Source organism: Tachyglossus aculeatus, chromosome 14, assembly GCF_015852505.1.
Source record: "Tachyglossus aculeatus isolate mTacAcu1 chromosome 14, mTacAcu1.pri, whole genome shotgun sequence".
Lineage (NCBI taxonomy): Eukaryota > Metazoa > Chordata > Mammalia > Monotremata > Tachyglossidae > Tachyglossus > Tachyglossus aculeatus.
This window is the reverse complement of record NC_052079.1, coordinates 32,508,368-32,528,529: the sequence shown is the minus strand read 5'-3', so window position 1 is coordinate 32,528,529 and position 20,162 is coordinate 32,508,368. Positions and strand designations below refer to the sequence as shown.

The window sequence follows — 20,162 nt, the reverse complement described above, 5'->3', positions numbered from 1 at the left end:
TGTAGCATCAACACAAGGATTCATATGAATTCAGGAAGAAATTTTATCATTAAGCACCAAAGTTTAGTAGCTAAGAGGATTGATTTAATTTTCCTAAAATAACAACTTTGGGTAAGGACTTTTGCTTTCTCTTAAAAAATAAATACATTAAATCCAAGCTAGAATAGCACTTGTCCATCTCAGTGCTCTTTTTAAACTTTATAACGTATTCATGTATTACTTGTGGGAGGAAATAATCTGAATATGATTATATGATAAAGATCACAATAATCAAACAGTAACATTATAAAAATATGTATTAATTTTGGTGTTTATAAATATTTACTAGTTCAACTGCATGGAAGGAACAATAGAATTTGGCTGGATCCAGAGGAGATAAATCTGTAATTTATTTATATTAATGTCTGTCTCTCCCTCTGGACTGTAGGTTCGCTGTAGGCAGGTAATGTGTTGGTTATATTGTTATATTTTACTCTCCCAAGTGCTTGGTTCAGTGTTCTGCACACAGTAAGTGTTCAGTAAATACGAATGACTGACTGACAAATGAAAATGAAAGATGGACATTTACTTTGTGAGAACTACTGAATTTGCAGGTTTATTCTCAATAGTTATTAATTAGAAGTAATCAATAAATCAATAGTATTTATTGAGCATTTTGTTCACAACACTACCCTAAGTATAGTCAGAAGCACAAATCAACTAGGTTCTTCAAAGGTAGTTAAGCATAACCATTTCACATGGAGTTTATGATGATATCCAATGCTTAGTAAGTGCCTGGCTCCTAGTAAGTGCTTAACAAATACCATTATTATCATTATTATTCCATTAAACTGAAACCTCAAATTGAATGGCTTATGTCAATCTCTTGAAATGATTCTTTAATTTAAAAAAGGTTTCCCATAAAAATGGAGAAATAGTCATGACATAACCTGTGATGATCCAAAATTTGATTCAGTCTCAGAGAAAGGATGACATTCGTGCATCATCATTCTTAACTGTAACTTTGCCATACTAAGGAGCCTGAAGATGCTAAAAAAGCCAATAATTAACTAAATGGAAATTAGATTTGATTTACTAAAATATATTTTGGAATATTTAGATTCATTGGCACTAATAGGTAGAATTGGGGAGGAACAAAAAGAAAAACTCAAATGATAATAATAGTAATAATAATAAAATTGTGGTATTTGTTAATAATAATTATAATTTTGGTATTTGTTAAGTGCTTACTATGTGCCAAGCACTGTTCTAAGCGCTGGGGGAGATACAAGGTAATCAGTTTGTCCCACATGGGGCTCACAGTCTTAATCCCCATTTTACAGATGAGGTAACTGAGGCCCAGAGAAGTTAAGTGACTTGCCCAAAGTCACACAGCTGATAAGTGGCAGAGCTGGGATTAGAACCCATGACCTCTGACTCCCAAGCCCGCACTCTTTCCACTGAGCCACGCTGCTAAGCATATACTATGTGCCAAATACTGTGCTAAATGCTGGGACAGAGACAATAAGCTAGTTTACGGTCCCCATTCCACATGGAGCACATAGTTTTAAGGACGAAGGAGAATAGACATTTAATACTCATTTTACTGATGAGGAAACTGAGGCACAGAGTTTTTAAGTGACTTGCCCCAAATCACACAGCAGGCAAATGACAAAGCCGGGATTAGAACCCAGTATCCTGATTCCCAGACCCAGGTGCTTTCTGATAGGCCATGCTGCTTCTAAGATCAAATACCTCACCCCCACTGCTTTTGGAATTAGGTTCATTATATAGAGCTGTCATTCCATCAATCAATCATATTGATTGAGTGCTCACTGTGTAGAGAGCACTGTACTAAGCACTTGAGAGAATAGAATATAACAGATTTGGTACACACATACCCAGCCCACAAGGTGCTTACAGTCGTGGGCGGGGGGCAGACATTAATGTAAATAAATAATTTATCATTTTTTTGATTGGGTGAGCATGTATTCATGAGTTTGAATGTCATCTCATACTACTGATTCACTGAACAAACAATGCACCATTACTGTCTCCTTGGCATTAGCAGACATTAATGGCAAAGACAATTTCCCATTTCTTCTTGCCCTTACGACATTGCAACGTGGATAATCATCATCATCATAATAATAATAATGACATTTATTAAGCACTTACTATGTGCAAAGCACCGTTCTAATCACTGGGGAGGCTACAAGGTGATCAGGTTGTCCCACGGGGGGCTCACAGTCTTAATCCCCATTTTACAGAGGAGGTAACTGAGGCACAGAGAAGTTAAGTGACATGCCCAAAGTCACACAGCTGACAATTGTCACAGTGGCTTGAGGGGCTCATCCTTAAGGATTCTGGAACCAGGCATTCGAGAGGTCTCTGGCTTGGTTCCTGAGCCTGGTGAGGGCTGTGGAAAAATCACAGACATCAGATGCCAGCCAGGGGCTGTATCCTGCTGGTAAGGGGCAAGAGGTGGAGCTGCCATCTTGACTTTTTGACTCATAAAAAAAGAACATTTTTATGCTCTTGGCTCCACCTCTGATGCACATCTTATTCTAAAGTTCAGAGTCAGGTGGCTCCAGCAGCCCACTAAGCCTAAAATGTCATGGCAGCAAAGTCATTAGCTTCACTTCACTCAACGCCAAGCCTAAGGAGTTGCAGTTCCCGGCAGTCACTGTTGATAGATGAGAATGTATATCTTTGCGGGTTCCATCTACTAGTCTGATTGACAATTTCAGAGTCAACAAAATGAAAAGGAAAGACAAAATACTGATTCTGAAGTATATGTTCAGCATCTTCAATGGCACTTTCTTGGTAAGCGTGATTATTCAATAAATTATAAGTTGGCTTTTGATAAAAATTCAAAAAGTAATTCCCGCTATTTTCAGATTCTAGGACTTTTGTTCACTGGATTTGGATTATGGCTTCTATTAGATAGAGGCAATTTTGTCAACATTCTGTGTAAGTATTTACAATTTATTTTAAATTGTATTATTATTTTATTTTAAACACATTATTATTATTTAAATTATTTTAAACACAATGCGAGATTTCCTGATTTACTCAGGAGGTGGCAGCATTGGCCTGAAATGGATTTTAGCTCTTCCCTCCAAGAAATTGGTTTCAGACTTTACTTCATTCATTCATTCATTCAATCGTATTTATTGAGCGCTTACTGTGTGCAGAGCACTGTACTAAGCGCTTGGGAAGTACAAGTTGGCAACATATAGAGACGGTCCCTACCCAACAACGGGCTCATAGTCTAGAAGGGGGAGACAGACAACAAAACAAAACATGTGGACAGGTGTCAAGTCGTCAGAACAAATAGAATTAAGGCTAAATGCACATCATTAACAAAATGAATAGAATCGTTCAGAGGATTCCTTTCTTCAGATGATCTGCCCGAAGAAACAGATAGGAAGTTATTTTTGCTATCATTGATGCCCTTTATATGCACGCATACTATGAGCAACTGTGGGAATGACCTAATGGGGTGTGAAAAATTAGTCAGGGAACATCTCCCTGGAGGAAGGGAATTTTCTGTAGGCCTTTGAAGATGAAGAAAGCTGTAGTCTGGCAGATTTAAAGGTGGAGGAGAAAGGTCCAGGGAAAAGGAATGGAATGAGAAATGGGAAAGAGTGAGGCAGTTGAGGGCCACGAACTGTAAGAGGGTTTGGAAATGTACTGAATATCCTCTGGACAAAGAGAGCAAAATAAGTATTGAAAGAGCTAGTGGAAAACTCTAAGTCCAGTCGTCAGGAGCTTCTGTTTGATGCTCAGCAGCTTCTGTTTGATGCTGAGGTAAATTGGCACTGAGGAGTGAAGTGACATTTCAGAACTTCCTCTTATAAAGATGATGAAGAAGAGGTGAGAGGTAGGGAACCAGTCAAGAGGCTGTTGCATAGTCTAATTTACACATAGTAAGCGTTTAATAAATGCCATTAATTGCAAGATGATGAGAGTATGAACCAGTGAGACAGCTATAAGGGTGGAAAAGAAGGGGTGGTTCTAGGAAATAGATTGTAGATAAAGAACTGGCAGAATTTAACCACAGTGTGAGATGCACAAAACAAGAGTTAATGATTACACCAAGTTTGCATGCTACATAATAATAATAATAATAATGATAGCATTTATTAAGTGCTTACTATGTGCAAAGCACTGTTTTAAGCGCTGGGGAGGTTACAAGGTGATCAGGTTGTCCCACAGGGGGCTCAGTCTTAATCCCCATTTTACAGATGAGGTAACTGAGGCCCAGAGAAGTTAAGTGACTTTCCCAAAGTCACACAGCTGACAAGTGGCAGAGCTGGGATTTGAACCCCTGACCTCTGACTCCAAAGCCTGTGCTCTTTCCACTGAGCCACGCTGCATATTAGCTAAAAGTGCTATTAGATCTTTTTCATCAATGAAATTCTCGTTCCTGATTGATAATTGAAAAACAATCAAAACTCGAGTTTAATTGTGATTTTAAGAAGACTTTTGTTTAAGTTTCCACAGGTAAGCATAGCTATTTGATAGCAAAGACTTCTCGAGTACTGATTGGCACTGGATCTGCCATAGTTCTTGCCGCTTTCCTGGGTTACTTGGCTATCCTCAAAGAAATAAAATGTTTTGTCATTTTGGTAAGTAAACCTTTATAAAATGCCCCCAACTTCAGACTTCTATATAAAAATAATGATGATAGTAATAATAATGTGCTGTTTGTTTACCATGTGCTGAGCCCTAGGAGAGGTACAGGATTGGATCAAACTCCCTCCCTGTTAAATACAAGGCTCAGAGTTATGGGGGAGGAAAGAGAGCTACTTAGTTCCTATTTTACAAATGAGGAAACAGAGGCAAAGAGAAGTCAAGTGACTTGCCCAAGGTCACGCAGCAGGCTAGTGGCAGAGTTGGGATTAGAACCCAGGTCTCCAAACTCAGTACTGCGCTCTTTCCACTTGGCCACACTGTGACTTAATACATATTGATGGACTAACTACACAGATTGTTTTTAAATCCTTGTTCGAATATGGAGCAAAATGGACACTTCCAAAGTAGAAAGTAAGGTATGCTGTGAGCCCTAGATAAGACAAAATTTCTGTCTGATAAGATCATCTTGTATTCACCCCAGCACTTCAGCACAGTGGATATGGTGCATAATAAGTACTTAATAAATACAATAACGATCAAGAAAAATGATCTGTATGAATGCATTATCAGTGAAGCTGTTGCTTATAGTCATTATTATAATAATGAGATTTGTTTAGTGCTTACTATTTGCCAGGCACTGTACTACACACTGGGGTGAATATGAGATAATCAGGTTGGACACAGTCCATGTCCCACACAGGGCTCACAATCTTAATCCCTACTTTACAAATGAGGTAACTGAGGCACAGAGAAGTTAAGTAACCTGCCTAAGGTCACAGAGCAGACAAGTGGTGGAGCTGGGATTAGAACCCAAGTCTTGACTCCCAAGCCCATGGTAAATAAAACTAGTGATTTACTAAAGGCCCCTAAACAAGTCCCCGGGGGGCTAAAAAAACAGGACCCTCATCCAGTATCTGCCCTTGCTCAGAATGCCCAGCACATCCATAGCAGCAGTGCATTGGTAGACCTCGACATGAACAGGAAATGAGAAGCAGACAAGTCTAGTAGAGAGAGCATGGTCCTGGGAGTCAGAAGGCCCTGGGTTCTAATCCTGACTCCACCTTTGTCTTCTGTATGACAATGGGCAAGTCACTTAACTTCTCTGTGCCTCAGTTACCTCATCTTTAAAATGGGGATTAAGACTGTGAGCCTCATGTGGGAAACGGACTACGTCCAAACCTGATTATCTTGCATCTTCCCCAGGACTTATCAGAGTGCCTGTCAATCATTCATTCAATCATATTTATTGAGTGCTTACTGTTTGCAGAGCACTGTATTAAGTGCTTGGGAGAGTACAATATAACAATAAACAGAAACATTCCCTGCCCACAACGAGCTGACAGTACAGAGGGGGAGACTGACAATTTACATAAATAAATAAATTGCTGATCTGTACATAAGTGCTCTGGGGCTGGGACGGGAGATGAACAAAGGAAGTGAGTCAGGGTGATGCAGAAAGGAGTGGGAGAAGAGGACAAAAAGGGCTTGGCCAGGGAAGGCCTCTTGGAGATGTGCCGCTTAGTAAGTGCTTAAAAAACACCACAAAAGAAAAAAAGATCCACTACCAGGGCACTTGCAAAGCATCCCTAAAGTTCACCGCTTCTTGGTTTTATGCCTCAGGGTTATCACATTTCCTACCAATACAGAAGGCCACAGTTCAGACTAAGGTTCAGCTATATGATGTTATGACTGGAATAGAGATCTTAAGCTCTACAAGATCTGTGGGTTTTTCCAAGTCTGTGCAAGGCTTTTCTGAAGATCCCAGTTGGTATCTTATCCTGTTTATTGGTAAATTACCTGCAACAAGAGCTGGTAATCAATCAATGGTTTATACTTTTCATTTCAGTTTCATCTGGTCTTATGCTGTCGAGTCATTTCCAACCCATAGCAATTCCATGGACACATCTCTCCCAGAACACCCTTACCAATATATATTTTCAGTTTCATTCTGGTGTCCTAAGCAAATGCTGGAGTTTATAGCCTTGTGTTTGAAGCAGATTACCTGATTTTCTATGTGAGGACTCTTTTTTTCCTAAATAATAATAATAATAATAATGGCATTTATTAATTGCTTACTATGTGCAGAGCACTGTTCTAAGCTCTGGGGAGGTTACAAGGTGATCAGGTTGTCCCACAGGGGGCTCACAGTCTTAATCCCCATTTTACAGATAAGGTAACTGAGGCCCAGAGAAGTGAAGTGACTAGCCTAAAGTCACACAGCTGACAATTGGTGGAGTCGGGATTTGAACCCATGACCTCTGACTCCAAAGCCCGGGCTCTTTCCACTGAGCCACTGCTTCTCAAATGAATAATTATACTAAGAGGTTTTTCTTTGTTTTACTTTAATGCCCAAGAAGAATTGGTTTCACACCTCCTGCTGGTCACCTTTTAGCCAGATAGGAGTCATTAGCAGATCCATAAAAAGGTGAGCAGGGAAAATAAAAGAAGGTGAAACACTAATTTGTCAATTTAGCTTCTTGTTAGAAGCTCTGGTAAAAGGTTTGTGGGGAGGAAACTGCAAACTGCAGTGTGATCAGCACACAAATTATCCACTCAGGTTCAGGACTTATTTAACAGTGGAGAAAAAGGGATTTGTCTTCCCCCTCATGTTAATCAGCAAATTACCATTTGGTTTTGTGGTAATGTGTGGAAGCAGATGGCTGATTAGTATACTTCTGGCAAGGAAGTACTTTAGGCCTGTGACATTGATGCCCCCTGGACTAGAACAAAAGTGACATAATCTGTGAACTGCTGTGGAAAAGGAAAGACAAACCAGCTATTGTGGAGACCGGCAATTAGGAACTGGATGGCTTTATTCAGGGCTGGGCTAACTATTCAGCAAGTCAGTTAAATCCCCAGGATGCTAAACTCCAGGGGATTGCTTCTCAGGGTGAAGCTACCACCATCCTGTCTGATATTTCACTGGGAGAGAGAGGAAGAGAGGTTAGGAGCAGGATGGGGAAAACAGAAAAAAGAGCAGTTTACCACCCAGGCACCAGACATATGCTCAGAAGTCCTTGGAAATAAGCAAGAGGTGCCTGAAGTACATGGTTGGACAGAGTGAGAGTCTTAAAATGAGGAATCCAAATCAATTTTGACCCTTCTACTGCCCTCCTTCTATCTCTCCTCAACTCCACTGACTTCCTGCTCCACCTCACCTTGCCCACTCATCAACTTGGACACACACTCAACCTCATCATCTCTAACCACTGCACATCTCAGCGTGGCTCAGTGGAAAGGGCTTTGGAGTCAGAGGTCATGGGTTCAAATTCTGCCTCCGCCAACTGTCAGCTGTGTGACTTTGGGCAAGTCACTTAACTTCTCAGTGCCTCAGTTCCCTCATCAGTAAAATGGGGATTAAAACTGTGAGGCCCACGTGGGACAACCTGATCACCTTGTAACCTCCCCAGAGCTTAGAACAGTGCTTTGTACATAGTAAGCACTTAACAAATACCATTATTATTATTATTATTACTATTATCTCTACTCTCACCAACACCAAAATCCCTCTATCTGATCACAACCTCCTCACTTGCCTCCTCTCCCAGACACTTCCTCCCCGTAAATCTGCATTATTCCCGCACAGAGACTTCAGATCTCATCCAATTTTCTCAACTCATCATGCCCCACTTAACCTCCATACCCAATCTACCCTCCCTTCAGCACCAAACGTCCACACCACCCTCCAAATCTACATCTCCAGCCCTGACCTCTCTCTCTCTCTCCAGTCTCACAGCTCCTCCTGCCTCTAAGACATCCAGACTTGGATGTCCTCCCATTACATCAAGCTTGTTGTTGTTGTTGTCTTATGCTGTCAAGTCGTGCCTGACCCATAGTGATGCCGTGGACACACCTCTCCCAGAACGCCCTGTTATCGACATGTAGGGAGCAAAATAAGCTAACCGGTGTAAATCAGCCGCAGGGTTCAAGAACCCAAGGTGGTGAGGCAGATAGGAATAATAACTCGGACACCTGAGTTCAGATAGAACAGTATACCGTTCATTTCCCGAGAGGTAGGAGTGACGAACAGCCCCGATCCCAGCCACTTCTTCCTTTTTATTTGGTTCCCCATCGGAGCTACACAAAGGATTCCCAAGCGCACGAAACTTTGACACCTGTTAACTGGAGATATTAGCAGGAGACATTATTAGCCCACAGAGGATGGGGTCGTCTCAAACGATCAGTGTCAGCCCTCCTCGATTACTGAATCTTCCCCTAGGCCGGCCCTATTCCTCACATACCCTGTTGTTAAACCCTGCATACAATGGAGTCGGTTATGCTAAGCCTTTAGGGAAAAGCAGTCAGTGCAGCTACTGCTGGAGTGCACAGCTAGGGTGGACAACATGCCCCACCTCGATCTGCAATCATTCTGGTAATGTATCCATATAGTTTTCTTGGTAAAAAATATGGAAGCGGTTTACCATTGCCTCCTTCCACGCAGTAAACCTGAGTCTCAGCCCTCAAGTCTCTCCCAGGCCGCTGCTGCCCAGCACAGGTGAGTTTTGACTTGTAGCAGATTGCCTTCCACTTGCTAGCCACTGCCTAAGCTAGGAATTGAATGGATATGCCTTTGCTTGACTCTCCCTCCCGTAGTCGAGCCTGGTAGAGTACTGGAAACTCTCCAGGTGCGATCCTGATAGGTACACCTCAAGCTTAACATGTCCAAAATAGAGCTGATTTTCTTTCCACAAAACCCTGTCCTCTCCCAGGTTTTCCCATCACTGTAAACGGCACCAATATCCTTCGTGTCTCATGCCCATAACCTTGGCATTACCCTTGATTCCTCTCGGTCATTCAGCCCACATATTCAATCCATCACTAAATTCTGTTGGTCCCTCCTTCACAACATCATTAAAATCTGTCCGTTACTCTCACACTTGCTCCAGGAGCCTTTGTGTTTCCCTCCCATGTCCCTCTGGACAGAGCTGTGGCCTCTGAGCTGTGAAATTTGGCAATGGGAAGTCCAGGGGGGAAAAGCCCATAAAACAGGAATACTGGACATAATGGTATCAGGTGACAAATCTGTACCACACAGGGAAGGGGTCAGCTAAAAATTGGATTGTGTGGTGTGAATCTGTATGAAGGTCCACTCTAGTTTTGAGACCCATCTGTACACATAATAAAGTTGGGCATTTTTTTGTTAATGGTGCTTGCTAAGCACTTGCTATGCATCAGGCACTGTTCTAAGCACTGAGGTTGATACAAGTTTAGCAGTTTGAACGCAATTCCTGCCCCACAAGGGTATCACACAAATTAAAAGGAAGGGGACTTAATCATTTTACAGATGAGATAATTAAGGTATAGAGAAGTTAATTGACTTGTTCAAGGTCACACAGCAAGAAATTGGCAGAGTTGGGATAAGAACTCGGGGGCCGAGGGAGAGAAAGAAAGAGATGAGAGAAGAGTTGAAAAAGGGTGGAATAATTTCAGGTTCACTGGAAAGGGTAAATTTCATAATAGCAAACCACTGTACCTGCTATTATTGCATCTTACCTTCCTCCTCCTACTGTTTCACTCCATCTTTATCCAAACTTATTCAATCATATTTATTGAGCGCTTACTGTGGGCAAATCACTGTACTGGCTCCTGTGGCTCCTGAACCTAGTCTTGGCCTTCTCTTACGCATTACCCAGACTGCATATTACGAATGGCACTCCAGATGGAGGCAGGCCAACTACATCCTACTCAGAAAGCTTTGAGAGAGAAGATAATGATATCACTCTCCCTGGGCTGATTCTCTAGGTACCTATTACAGAGTACTATATCCGGCGTCATGAAGAGCTATAGCTAGTCACAAACCCTAAGTTTCCAACCCATTTCTAAAAATGTATTTGGGTAGCAGGGTGAGATATGAATGATAGAGGGGAGAGACTGGGTTAAGGGAGATCAGCCAGGAGGCTGATGGAGTAATTAAATCTAGCTAAGACAGTCAAGGGACTAGACCAGCCTTGTGATCAATTGGATTTTGGTTTTAATCCAGAAGATAACATTGATCCCATGTTCTCCCCTTCAAAATTCTGTAAAGGTCAGGTGATATGTAACAATGTATTATACTTGCCAATTTCTCCTAGGACGTACGAGCTATGTCGATTCAGTTTTCTCTATTTGTCCATTCCTGCTTCATTGGGAAGTGTTTTCTCCAGATAATAGACCCCACTGGCAGCATTCCCCTCTGGTTGATGACAGAGATCCTTAACTATGATAAAGTTTTTCTGTCTGGGTTGTGATATAACCTCAGTTTTCCTCCACCCAAATGTCAGTTCATCAATTTTTGTGGATTCTGAAAGACAGTCCATAATCTTCTGCAGATTGTCTCTTTCCATACGGAGCTGTTGCTCAAGAAAAGCTACTCCCTTCTTGATGGCATTGTGCCAAGCAGATCTGACCTCAACAATCAACTCTTCAAACTTGTCTCTGCTTTCCCTATAAGATTGTGAGCTACTTGGAGACAATGATCATGTCTTGCTTCTGTGATTCTTTCCCTAGTTCTTAACGCAAGGCTTTGAACTCAGTAGGTGCTGAATAAATACCATTGGTGGATGATTTGATTGATTGCAATGCAGAATCCATGAGGAGAATCGGCAGTAGCTTACTGTAGCTTTGCATTTCAATGGGATGAGAAATAATATCGGTAGGAAAATACATTTTTGAGTCAGTATTTTATAAAGGCAAAGGATTGAGGACAAAGGAAAATGAAAGGAAAAAGGGGTATGTCCAGTACATCAATTTTTGGAAAAGCTGTATTTCATTGACTCAGTGCCACAATGCTTTAAAGTAAAAGAGTTATTGGCTAGGGATTGACTGAAAGGCAAGAAGCCTTAGGCAGAGACAAAGGAGAATCCTCACTTAAACTTAAAACCAACTGCGGGCTCCCTCATGAACAGTTTTGGTTAATTATAGTAATTGTTAAGTCCTTTCTATGCAACAGGCTCTGTACTAAGCGGTGGGGCAGATACAAGCAAAGTGGGTTGGACTGAGTCCCTGTCCCACATGGGGCTTATAGTCTTAATCCCCATTTTACAGAAAGGGAACTGAGGCCCAGAAAAGTAAAGTTGCTTGCCCAAGGTCACACAGCAGACAAATAGCAGAGCCGAGATTAAAACCCACATTCTGTTGGCTCTACAGGATGTTGGAGTATAGATGAGCATGACCCCATAACTGGAAATAATTCCAACCAGCTTTGAGGACACATAGATCCATTGATGTCACTAGTTACATGTCCTCCGAGCATCAAAAACATAACTCCTCCAAGAGACATTCCCCAACTAAGCCCTCATTATCCTTTCCCTTTTGTGTTGTTTATGCACTTTATACATTGTTCTGCACATAGTACACAGAAACTGCATAGTCTAGTGGGTAGAGTATGGGCCTGGGTTCTAATCCTGGTTCCTCGACTTTTCTTCTTTATGACCTTGAGAAAGTCACTTAATTTCTCTGTGACATCTTCTGTAAAATGGGGATTAAGACTGTGAGCCCCATGTGGGATAGGGACTGTGTCCAAACTGTATTGCTTGAATCCACCCCAGCACTTAGTACAGTGCCTGGCACATTGTAAGTGCTTAACAAATACCACAGTAATTATTAGTGAGTACTCAAAAGGCACCATTGATGATGATGTTCCGGGCATGGTAAGCAATCAATAAATACTATTGAGTGATTAACTGATTAGACCTCTAGTAATGGTCTGACCCGATATTGTGTCTCAGTGTTGGAAAAGTTACTCCCCAGATCTCATATGGTGATTCAGCTTTCTTTACAGATTCAGCATCTGAATCAAATCAAATAGAATCAGAGAAGCCAGGCAAAGTTTCTTTAATTACTATTATTCTCTTAGACTAATGAAATTGACAATTTATAGTAAACTTTATCTTTTCCTAGTATGTGATGCTTATAATTCTAGCCTGTGGGCTGCAGATTGGATTGTCTGGACTCATCTTCATCAAAAAAGAAGAGGTACAGTCTACAAACACTATGTTTTACACTCAATTTTGGGTAATTTTTTTTTTTTTTGGTTTACTATTCTACTGCTAAGTAACCTGGATGTATAATACCCATATCTAAATTCAGGCTGTCGAGAGATACATTGCTGTTTAGAGTAATTGCATTCTAAATTTTTATGTAATTCTGGGCCATTAAATACCTATTTTCTATAGAAATATGTAATTACTGGAATCCTTCTTGGCCCAGGGATGTGTCAAATACAATGGATGTGCAACTATTCAGGTGGTTAGAATAATGAAATATAGTCTTAAATGGAGAATTTTCCTGTGTTTTTAAATTTCATCATCTGCTATACTCCTGAAATTTATAAGAGCTCAAATTCAGAAGATGTCCCCAAGATGATAGATGAAGATAAATATGAGGGCATGGAGTTGAAAAAGAGAAAATGTGACCTTTTTAGCCATTAAAATCTGTTCTATGTTGTTCCCATAGAGGAACTAGCCAAAAGGCTAGAAATAGCTCCATCAGGAATGATCTAAATTATAATAGAAAATTAAAATCAGACTTCATACAACAAAGTCCTTACTTAGGGCACTTAGTTTCATATTTCCATATAACCCTTTTGGGTGAATTTGCACTAAAACTGTCTACCACCTTCATCCCTTTCTTTTTCCTTCAACAGATTAAACATATAATGCACGATTCATTTGATTCCATGATCATTGAATATGGATCTAAAGATTTGCCTCAAGACAGATTCAAGTGGGATATTCTGAATATGGTGCAGAAAACTGTAAGGAGAAACTGAAATGAAAAGCAAAAAATATCATGTTATTGGCATCAGATTGAAAAATTATATCTTACTTAAATCATGTTCTGAAAAGAAGTCAAGCTCCCAGAATGTTTTTCAGCATAATTATTTCTACTCATCCTGTTTCAAGAATGGTTTTCCTGAGATTCAATCTGAAACTCAGTACTCTACAATAAGCACCCATATCCCTTTGTCACCTAAGCAGTTTTGTAGTTGTGAATATTTTCATCCCCTGAGAAAGGGCTTCAATCAAAGACCATCTCACCTGAAAATTTTCTAAAACATGAACTGAAAGTAGCTGTGAAACAGAAAAGGTATTATCCAAATGGTTAAGTTATACAGTACACGGGCAGAGTATGTGTCTGTTTGTTGTTGTATTGTACTCTCCCAAGTGCTTAGTACAGTGCTCTGCACACAGTAAGCACTCAATAAATATGACTGAATGAATGAATACATTATATGGTGCATTATAACTTTGACCTGGAAGTCATTAGTGACTTGGACAAAGTTCTTGGAGCTTTGTCATTTTTCCTTCCTCCTTCTTTTCTGTGGGTGACTCCTCCATTATATATCTATTGTAGAGGATCTGTGTGAATCAGTTAATATGGGTGAATTGGAAGTAAACCTGGTAATTTTAATGGTAACAATAATAAATATTTTGACCTACAGACTTCCATCTTTTGTAGATGTGCTTCCCTTTTAGGTATCTACACTGATGCACTAATTCATTCTTACACTTGAAGTTAACCTTTAGGAAAATCATAATGGAGACTGCTGTTTTAAACACATCAGGGTTTAGTCCATTCTTAACTTCTCAGTTTTAGAGGAGGGCATCAAAATCATATTGTCCAATATCTATTATCTGTTTTCTCCCGAAGTATTTCATACAGTATTTCATACAGTGCTCGGCACATAGTAAGCACTCAAAACATACAGTTGATTGATTGATTGATATTCACCGACCATAGTTCTCGCCATCTTCAAAGCCTTCCTGAAATCTCAGTTCCCCCAGGAGACATTCCCCAACTAGCATTTTTTCTCTTCCAGTTGTATGCTTAGCACTTGCAGGCAACCAAAGCACTTTTGTACGTGCCAGTTTACTGTCCTTTAATCCCTTATGTATTCAACTATCCTTCTTTCCAGCATTGTTTTCCTTCGTATCTGAAATTTATTCTGTGTCTGTCCCTGCTATTAGACTGACACCTTGTCTTTTATCTCTGTTGTACTCTCTCAAGTACTTACTACAGTGCTCTGTAGATCATAGGCACTCAATAAATACTAATAATTAATTTATTAATTAAATAACTCATTTAATCTACTTTGACTGGACTTTTATTTGTTGCCGATTTATATTTGTTGCCGATTTGTACTCAATAAATATGATTCATTGAATGAACGAATGTAACCGTTATGATGGCTTACTGTTGTAACTGTTCTTTGGTCCCCTGAAGAAAATAATTGTGCTTTTTCCTAGTTTACATGCTGTGGCAGAAGCAGTTCTAGGGATTGGCAAAAGAATAAAAACAAAGAGAGTGCAGATCAAATTCCATGTTCATGCATGAAGCGGAGAGAAAACACTACTGAAAGAAAATGGTTTTGTGATGCCTTAAAGAATGCAGCTCACACAAAGGTAAGAGACAATTAGACTATTATGAATTTAAATAACTAGCACTTTAAAGTTCACATCTAATTCATGAAAAAGATTAGATTAGATTAGAACAGTACCAAGCACTGTTCTAAGCACTGGGGTAGATAAAAGCTAATCAGATTGGACAAAGTCCCTGTCCCACATGGGGCTCACAGTCTTAATCCCCTGTCAGTCATATTTGTCGAGCCCTTACTGTGGGCAGAGCACTGTACTAAGCACTTTGGAGAGTACAATATAACAATATAGCAGGCACATTCCCTGCTCAAAATGAGCTTACAGTCTAGACGGGAAACAGACATTAATATTAATTAATTAATTAATTACAGGTACACAGAGAGTCATTCTCTGCCGACAAACCCAAAGAGACCCAGACCATGGCTTGCAAGAGCATGAAGGCACATGTCAGCGCGACAGTCTTCCTGAGAGCAAGGGCGCCCTCAAATCTATCCTGCACTCGGGCTCTCATTTCTTCACCTGTGTTTCAAAGTGAGCACCACCAAGAGAGTGGAGTTATGTTGGTCACTTTTGCCTCCGCCACACCATCTTCATATATGCTGGCACGTTACATACACTTGGCATCTCCTGCCAAGAATGTCAGTCCTGGCTACATAAAAATCACATGTCCGCTAACTTTGGGATACTGTACTCTCCCAAGCTTCCTCTCAGGGTCACACCTGGAGAGTTTCCATTACTTCACCAGTCTTGACTATGGGAGGAAGAGTCAAGCAGAGGCCTACCCATTCGTAACTTGGGCAGTGGCTAGCGAGTGGAAGGCAATCTGCTACAAGTCAAAACTCACCTGTGCTGGTCAGCAGCGGCACAGGAAATAGTTGAGGGTGGAGACTCGATTTACTGCATGGAAGGAGGCAACAATAAACTCTTTCTGTATTTTTACCAAGAAAACTCTACGGATCCACTACTAGAAAGATGGCAGATGGAGGTGGGGGGTTCTGGGAGAGATGTGTCCATGGTGTCAATATGGTTCAGAGATAAGTCAATGGCATAAGACAAGACTGCCAAGCGTTTAATACAGTATTCTACACATAGTACACACTCAATAAATACCATATTGTGATTCATTTATTGATTGATGCCATCTTTCTTTCTCTCTGAATGCAGGTTTTGGGTCTCTCTCTCTCTCTTTCTCTCTCTCCTGCCTCCCGGACTCTTAATGCCCCTTCCCCACTGCTCTTCCTCTTCATGTTCCCTCCTCTCATCTTCGACACTGTTTTTATTCATATTCCTCTTCTTCCAGTTTACTCAGCCCTTCCAGAAAATTTCTTTCTGAGAACTATCTCTGAGCAAATTAGAGCACTTCCTAGTGACCTGCGTGGTGAGTTCTACTTTATATTTAGAGGTAAATTGAATTTAATGTTTTTGTGAAAACCCTAATTTTCAAATTGACAAGGAGTGTGGCCTAATAGAAAGAGCGCAAACCTGGGAGGCAAAGGAGCTGGGTTCTAATCCTGACTCTGCCTCTTCCCTAATAGGTGACTGTGTGCAAGTAACTTCTCTGAGATTGTTTACTCTTTTGTAAAATGGGGATTAAATATCGGTTCTCCCTCTTGTCTAGAGTCTGAGCCCCATGTGGGACAGGAACAGAATGTAGACCAACTAGTATCTACTCCAGCATTTAGTATGTAGATTAACTTGTATCTACCCCAGTGTTTAGTATGGTGCTTGGCACACAGTAATTGATTAACCAATACCATAATTAATGTTTACAGCTCAAAATAATTCTCCTCATTTTTGCTTATGAATTTTAACCCTCAATGACATTACAAAAAAATGTTTCTATACATTCTTCTTTCCTAGGGATGTGAAGAGGATATCAATACATGGTTTGAATACAACATTTTAACCTTGATTGGAATTAATTTTGGACTACTAGCTTCAGAGGTAAGAAAACTACTTTTAAGTGTGTTTTAGATTAGAGATTAAACTTTAAGACAAAGCATCAGGAAAAGTAGAAACTGACCTCCTTATCTTTTCACCCAAACCCTCTCCTCTCCCTGTTTTTTCCATCGTTATAGACAATACTACTATCCTCCCTATTTCACAAGCCCATATCATTGGTGTTGTCCTTGACTCATCTCTCCCATTCCACCCACATATTCAATTGTCACCAAGTCCTGTTAATTTTGTCTTCACAACATTGCTAAAATCCACCCTTTCCTCTTCATCCAAACTACTACCATGCTGAACCAATCATTTATCCTATCTCACCTCGACTACTGCATCTGCCTCCTCACTGACCTCCCTGACTCTCCCCACTCCAGTCCATACTTCTCTCTGCTGCCTGGATCATTTTTCAACGAAAACGTTCAGTCCATATCTCCCCACTTCTCAAGAACTTCTGGTGGTTGCCCATCTACCTCCGCATCAAACAGAAACCCCTTACCATTGGCTTTAAAGCACTCAGTCAGCTCACACCTTCCTATTTCACCTCACTAATCTCTCACTACATCCCAGTCTTCACACTCCACTCCTCTAGAGCCAGTTATTCACTGTGCAAGATCTCATCTCTATCTCGCTGCTGACACTTTCATAACTCCTTCCCACTAGCCTGGAACTCCATCCCACTCAATATACACCAGACCACCACTTTTCCCACCTTCAGACATTATTAATAGCACATCTCCTCCAAGAGGCCCTCCCTCTTTTCCCTGGCTCCCTCTCCCTTCTATATCATCTATACACTTGGATCTGTGATTTTTGAGCATTTGATAGTCACCCTATCCTCATCCCCTCAGCATTTATGTGCATATCTTAAAATTAAATACTACAAATTATTCATTTATATTTATATCTGTTTCCCCCTCGACTGTTAGCTCATTTCGGTCGGAATGTGTCTGGAACTCTGTTGTATTTTACTCTCCCAAAAACTAAGTACAGTGCTCTCTGCACATAATAAGCACTCTATAAATAACATTGACTGGTTACTTGACTGATTAAAAATTTTACCTCCAGACCTGTGCCAATCATACAACTTAGTTTCCCCCAGGATTTAAATAGTTAATAGAAGTGTCCAAAGATCTTCATGAGGACATTAGAAAGATATCTCTTCTTTAGACTTAGCAAAATACATATTATAGCACAGTTAGAAAGAACCATAGTAATTGTTCTCTTTTTCGTGGGAAAGTGGTTGACCTCTACAAGGTAGAAGGAGAGATGAAGATGGGACCTCTAATGAAAGACTATTTGTGTGACAAGCCTAGGAAAACCCTAGAATTACCATCATATTTACACCATTTTTCTTCTGTTGGATTGTATATATTTATAACATGTTCACCTTTAAATGCATGCAACTCATTGACTTCATTTCAATGTTCCTCAATTTCCAGATTTTTCAGCTTGTATTATCTTTGAGCTTCTTCCGGAATATCAAAAATAAAATTTATGCAGAAAAAGCTATGGCCCCATGAAAAAATTGCATATAAAGAACTAAGCACTGGAGTTTGAAATCAATTGGCAGTCTTGTTTTATTCCCAAATATAATGAGATATCTATGTCTTTCTCAAGTAATGGATATTAGAATAAAAGTGTGTCTTTAATGTTGAACATTTCTCTAATGAATATTTTGATTAATCATTTGCTCTGTTAATTTACTATTAGAGAATAAATCATCTTCTGCTCAAATTATCCTTTAAAATTATCATGATCACCTTGAAGGGATTTTTGAATGTTCTCAATCCATTGAGAGTACTCAGTGCATATTAAACAAAAAGCTATAGTATTTTTTTTCACAGAATAATTATTCTAAGAAATTTACAATAGATATTGGAAATAATTCTTACCCAAGTATGATCACCTTTGCTGCTAGCCTACCCTTGAAAATGCATACTGATGGGAGAAGAAAATTTAAGGATGGTCAAGGATTATTATTTGCCCATGTGGAAAAACACATTCTCAAGAGTTCATGTTCAGGCTGCTATGTGGATTTCTTCATTTACGATTGAATGTTCTTTGCTCTAGATTCTGGTGTTTCTTTCTCTGGTATTTCCGCAATAATAATATTAATAATAATGGTACTTGTTCATTCATTCATTCAATTGTATTTATTGAGCACTTACTGTGTGCAGAGCACTGTACTAAGCACTTGCACTGTACTAAGTGCTTACTTGTTAAGAGCTTACTATGTGCCAAGCACTGTTCTAAGTGCTGGAGTAGATACAAAGTCATCAGATTGGACACAGTCCCCATCCCACATGGGGCTCACAGTCTTAATCCCCATTTTCAGATGGGGCAACGGAGGAACAGAGAAGTTAAGTGACTTTCTGAAGGTCACAGAGCAGAGAATTGGTCCTTCTGACTCCCAAGCCCTTGCTCCATCCACTAGGCCATGCTGCTGTGCCATCCCTCAGTTAATTTTTAAAATATTTTAAATAAACCTCCTTTGACTCACTGAAGTCATAAAAAACGTATTTCAACCCTTGTCTTGACTGTGGGGAAAGTAGTTAATGGTGGAGGGAGTCAGATGTTCTGCTTATCACATTAATTGAAAATGAAAGGTAATAAACTCACTGTGGGCAGGGAATGTGTCTGTTTATTGTTATATTGCACTCCCCCAAAGGCTTAGTTCAGTGTTCTGCACACAGTAAGCTCAATAAATATGAATGAATGAATAAAAGAAGGGTGCAGGACTCAGGTGAAACCTAAAAGGGCCTCTGAAATCTGAGTATTTATTACTGTAATGGGACTACACTGTTTTCCAAGCAATTAAGTGCCGTTTTCTAAACATGAAATCAGGTGCCTGATTTATGGCTGTACTTTATCGTTTTATGCACAGTCTTAACCCCAGAAACCACTTGAGAAGTATGTGCATGCTTTTCTTAGTTAGTCATTCAAATCTTGAAAGCTTCAGCTTGTACTGTGTTACCTGAGGAAAAGTGATGCAATGTGCTGATTTCTAAACTTGCAAAATGAAATGTAATACATAAAAACTCACTACTCTAATGTCAGAGTAGGTTGCCTTATGCTGTGATACATCTTGATTGTAAGACTTAATGGAATCTTTGAATTTTCTCTGCTTCACAATAAAAGTAATGCTCTTAGTAAGATTTCAACTTCTAAAGGTTAGCCTGAGATTCTGAAATCACCACTCCTCCAGAAGGACATCCATGATTAAACTCTCATCTCCTC

General features: G+C 40.0%; 1 protein-coding gene and 1 non-coding gene across 2 annotated transcripts; one reads left to right on the top strand and one right to left on the bottom strand.

Moving 5' to 3' along the window:
• Nucleotides 1–2,717: 2,717 nt before the first annotated feature.
• Nucleotides 2,718–18,505, top strand: TSPAN19 (tetraspanin 19). The gene is made up of 8 exons (XM_038756921.1): nucleotides 2,718–2,805; nucleotides 2,880–2,952; nucleotides 4,480–4,613; nucleotides 12,499–12,573; nucleotides 13,244–13,354; nucleotides 14,847–15,002; nucleotides 16,836–16,919; nucleotides 18,365–18,505. Exons 1-8 carry the CDS (start codon nucleotides 2,740–2,742, stop codon nucleotides 18,443–18,445), a joined length of 780 nt encoding a protein of 259 aa, XP_038612849.1. The 5' UTR covers nucleotides 2,718–2,739; the 3' UTR covers nucleotides 18,446–18,505.
• Nucleotides 9,126–9,263, bottom strand: LOC119937353. Its single transcript, XR_005454029.1, has one exon. It is a non-coding gene; the product is annotated as a small nucleolar RNA SNORA7 (small nucleolar RNA).
• Nucleotides 18,506–20,162: the final 1,657 nt, after the last annotated feature.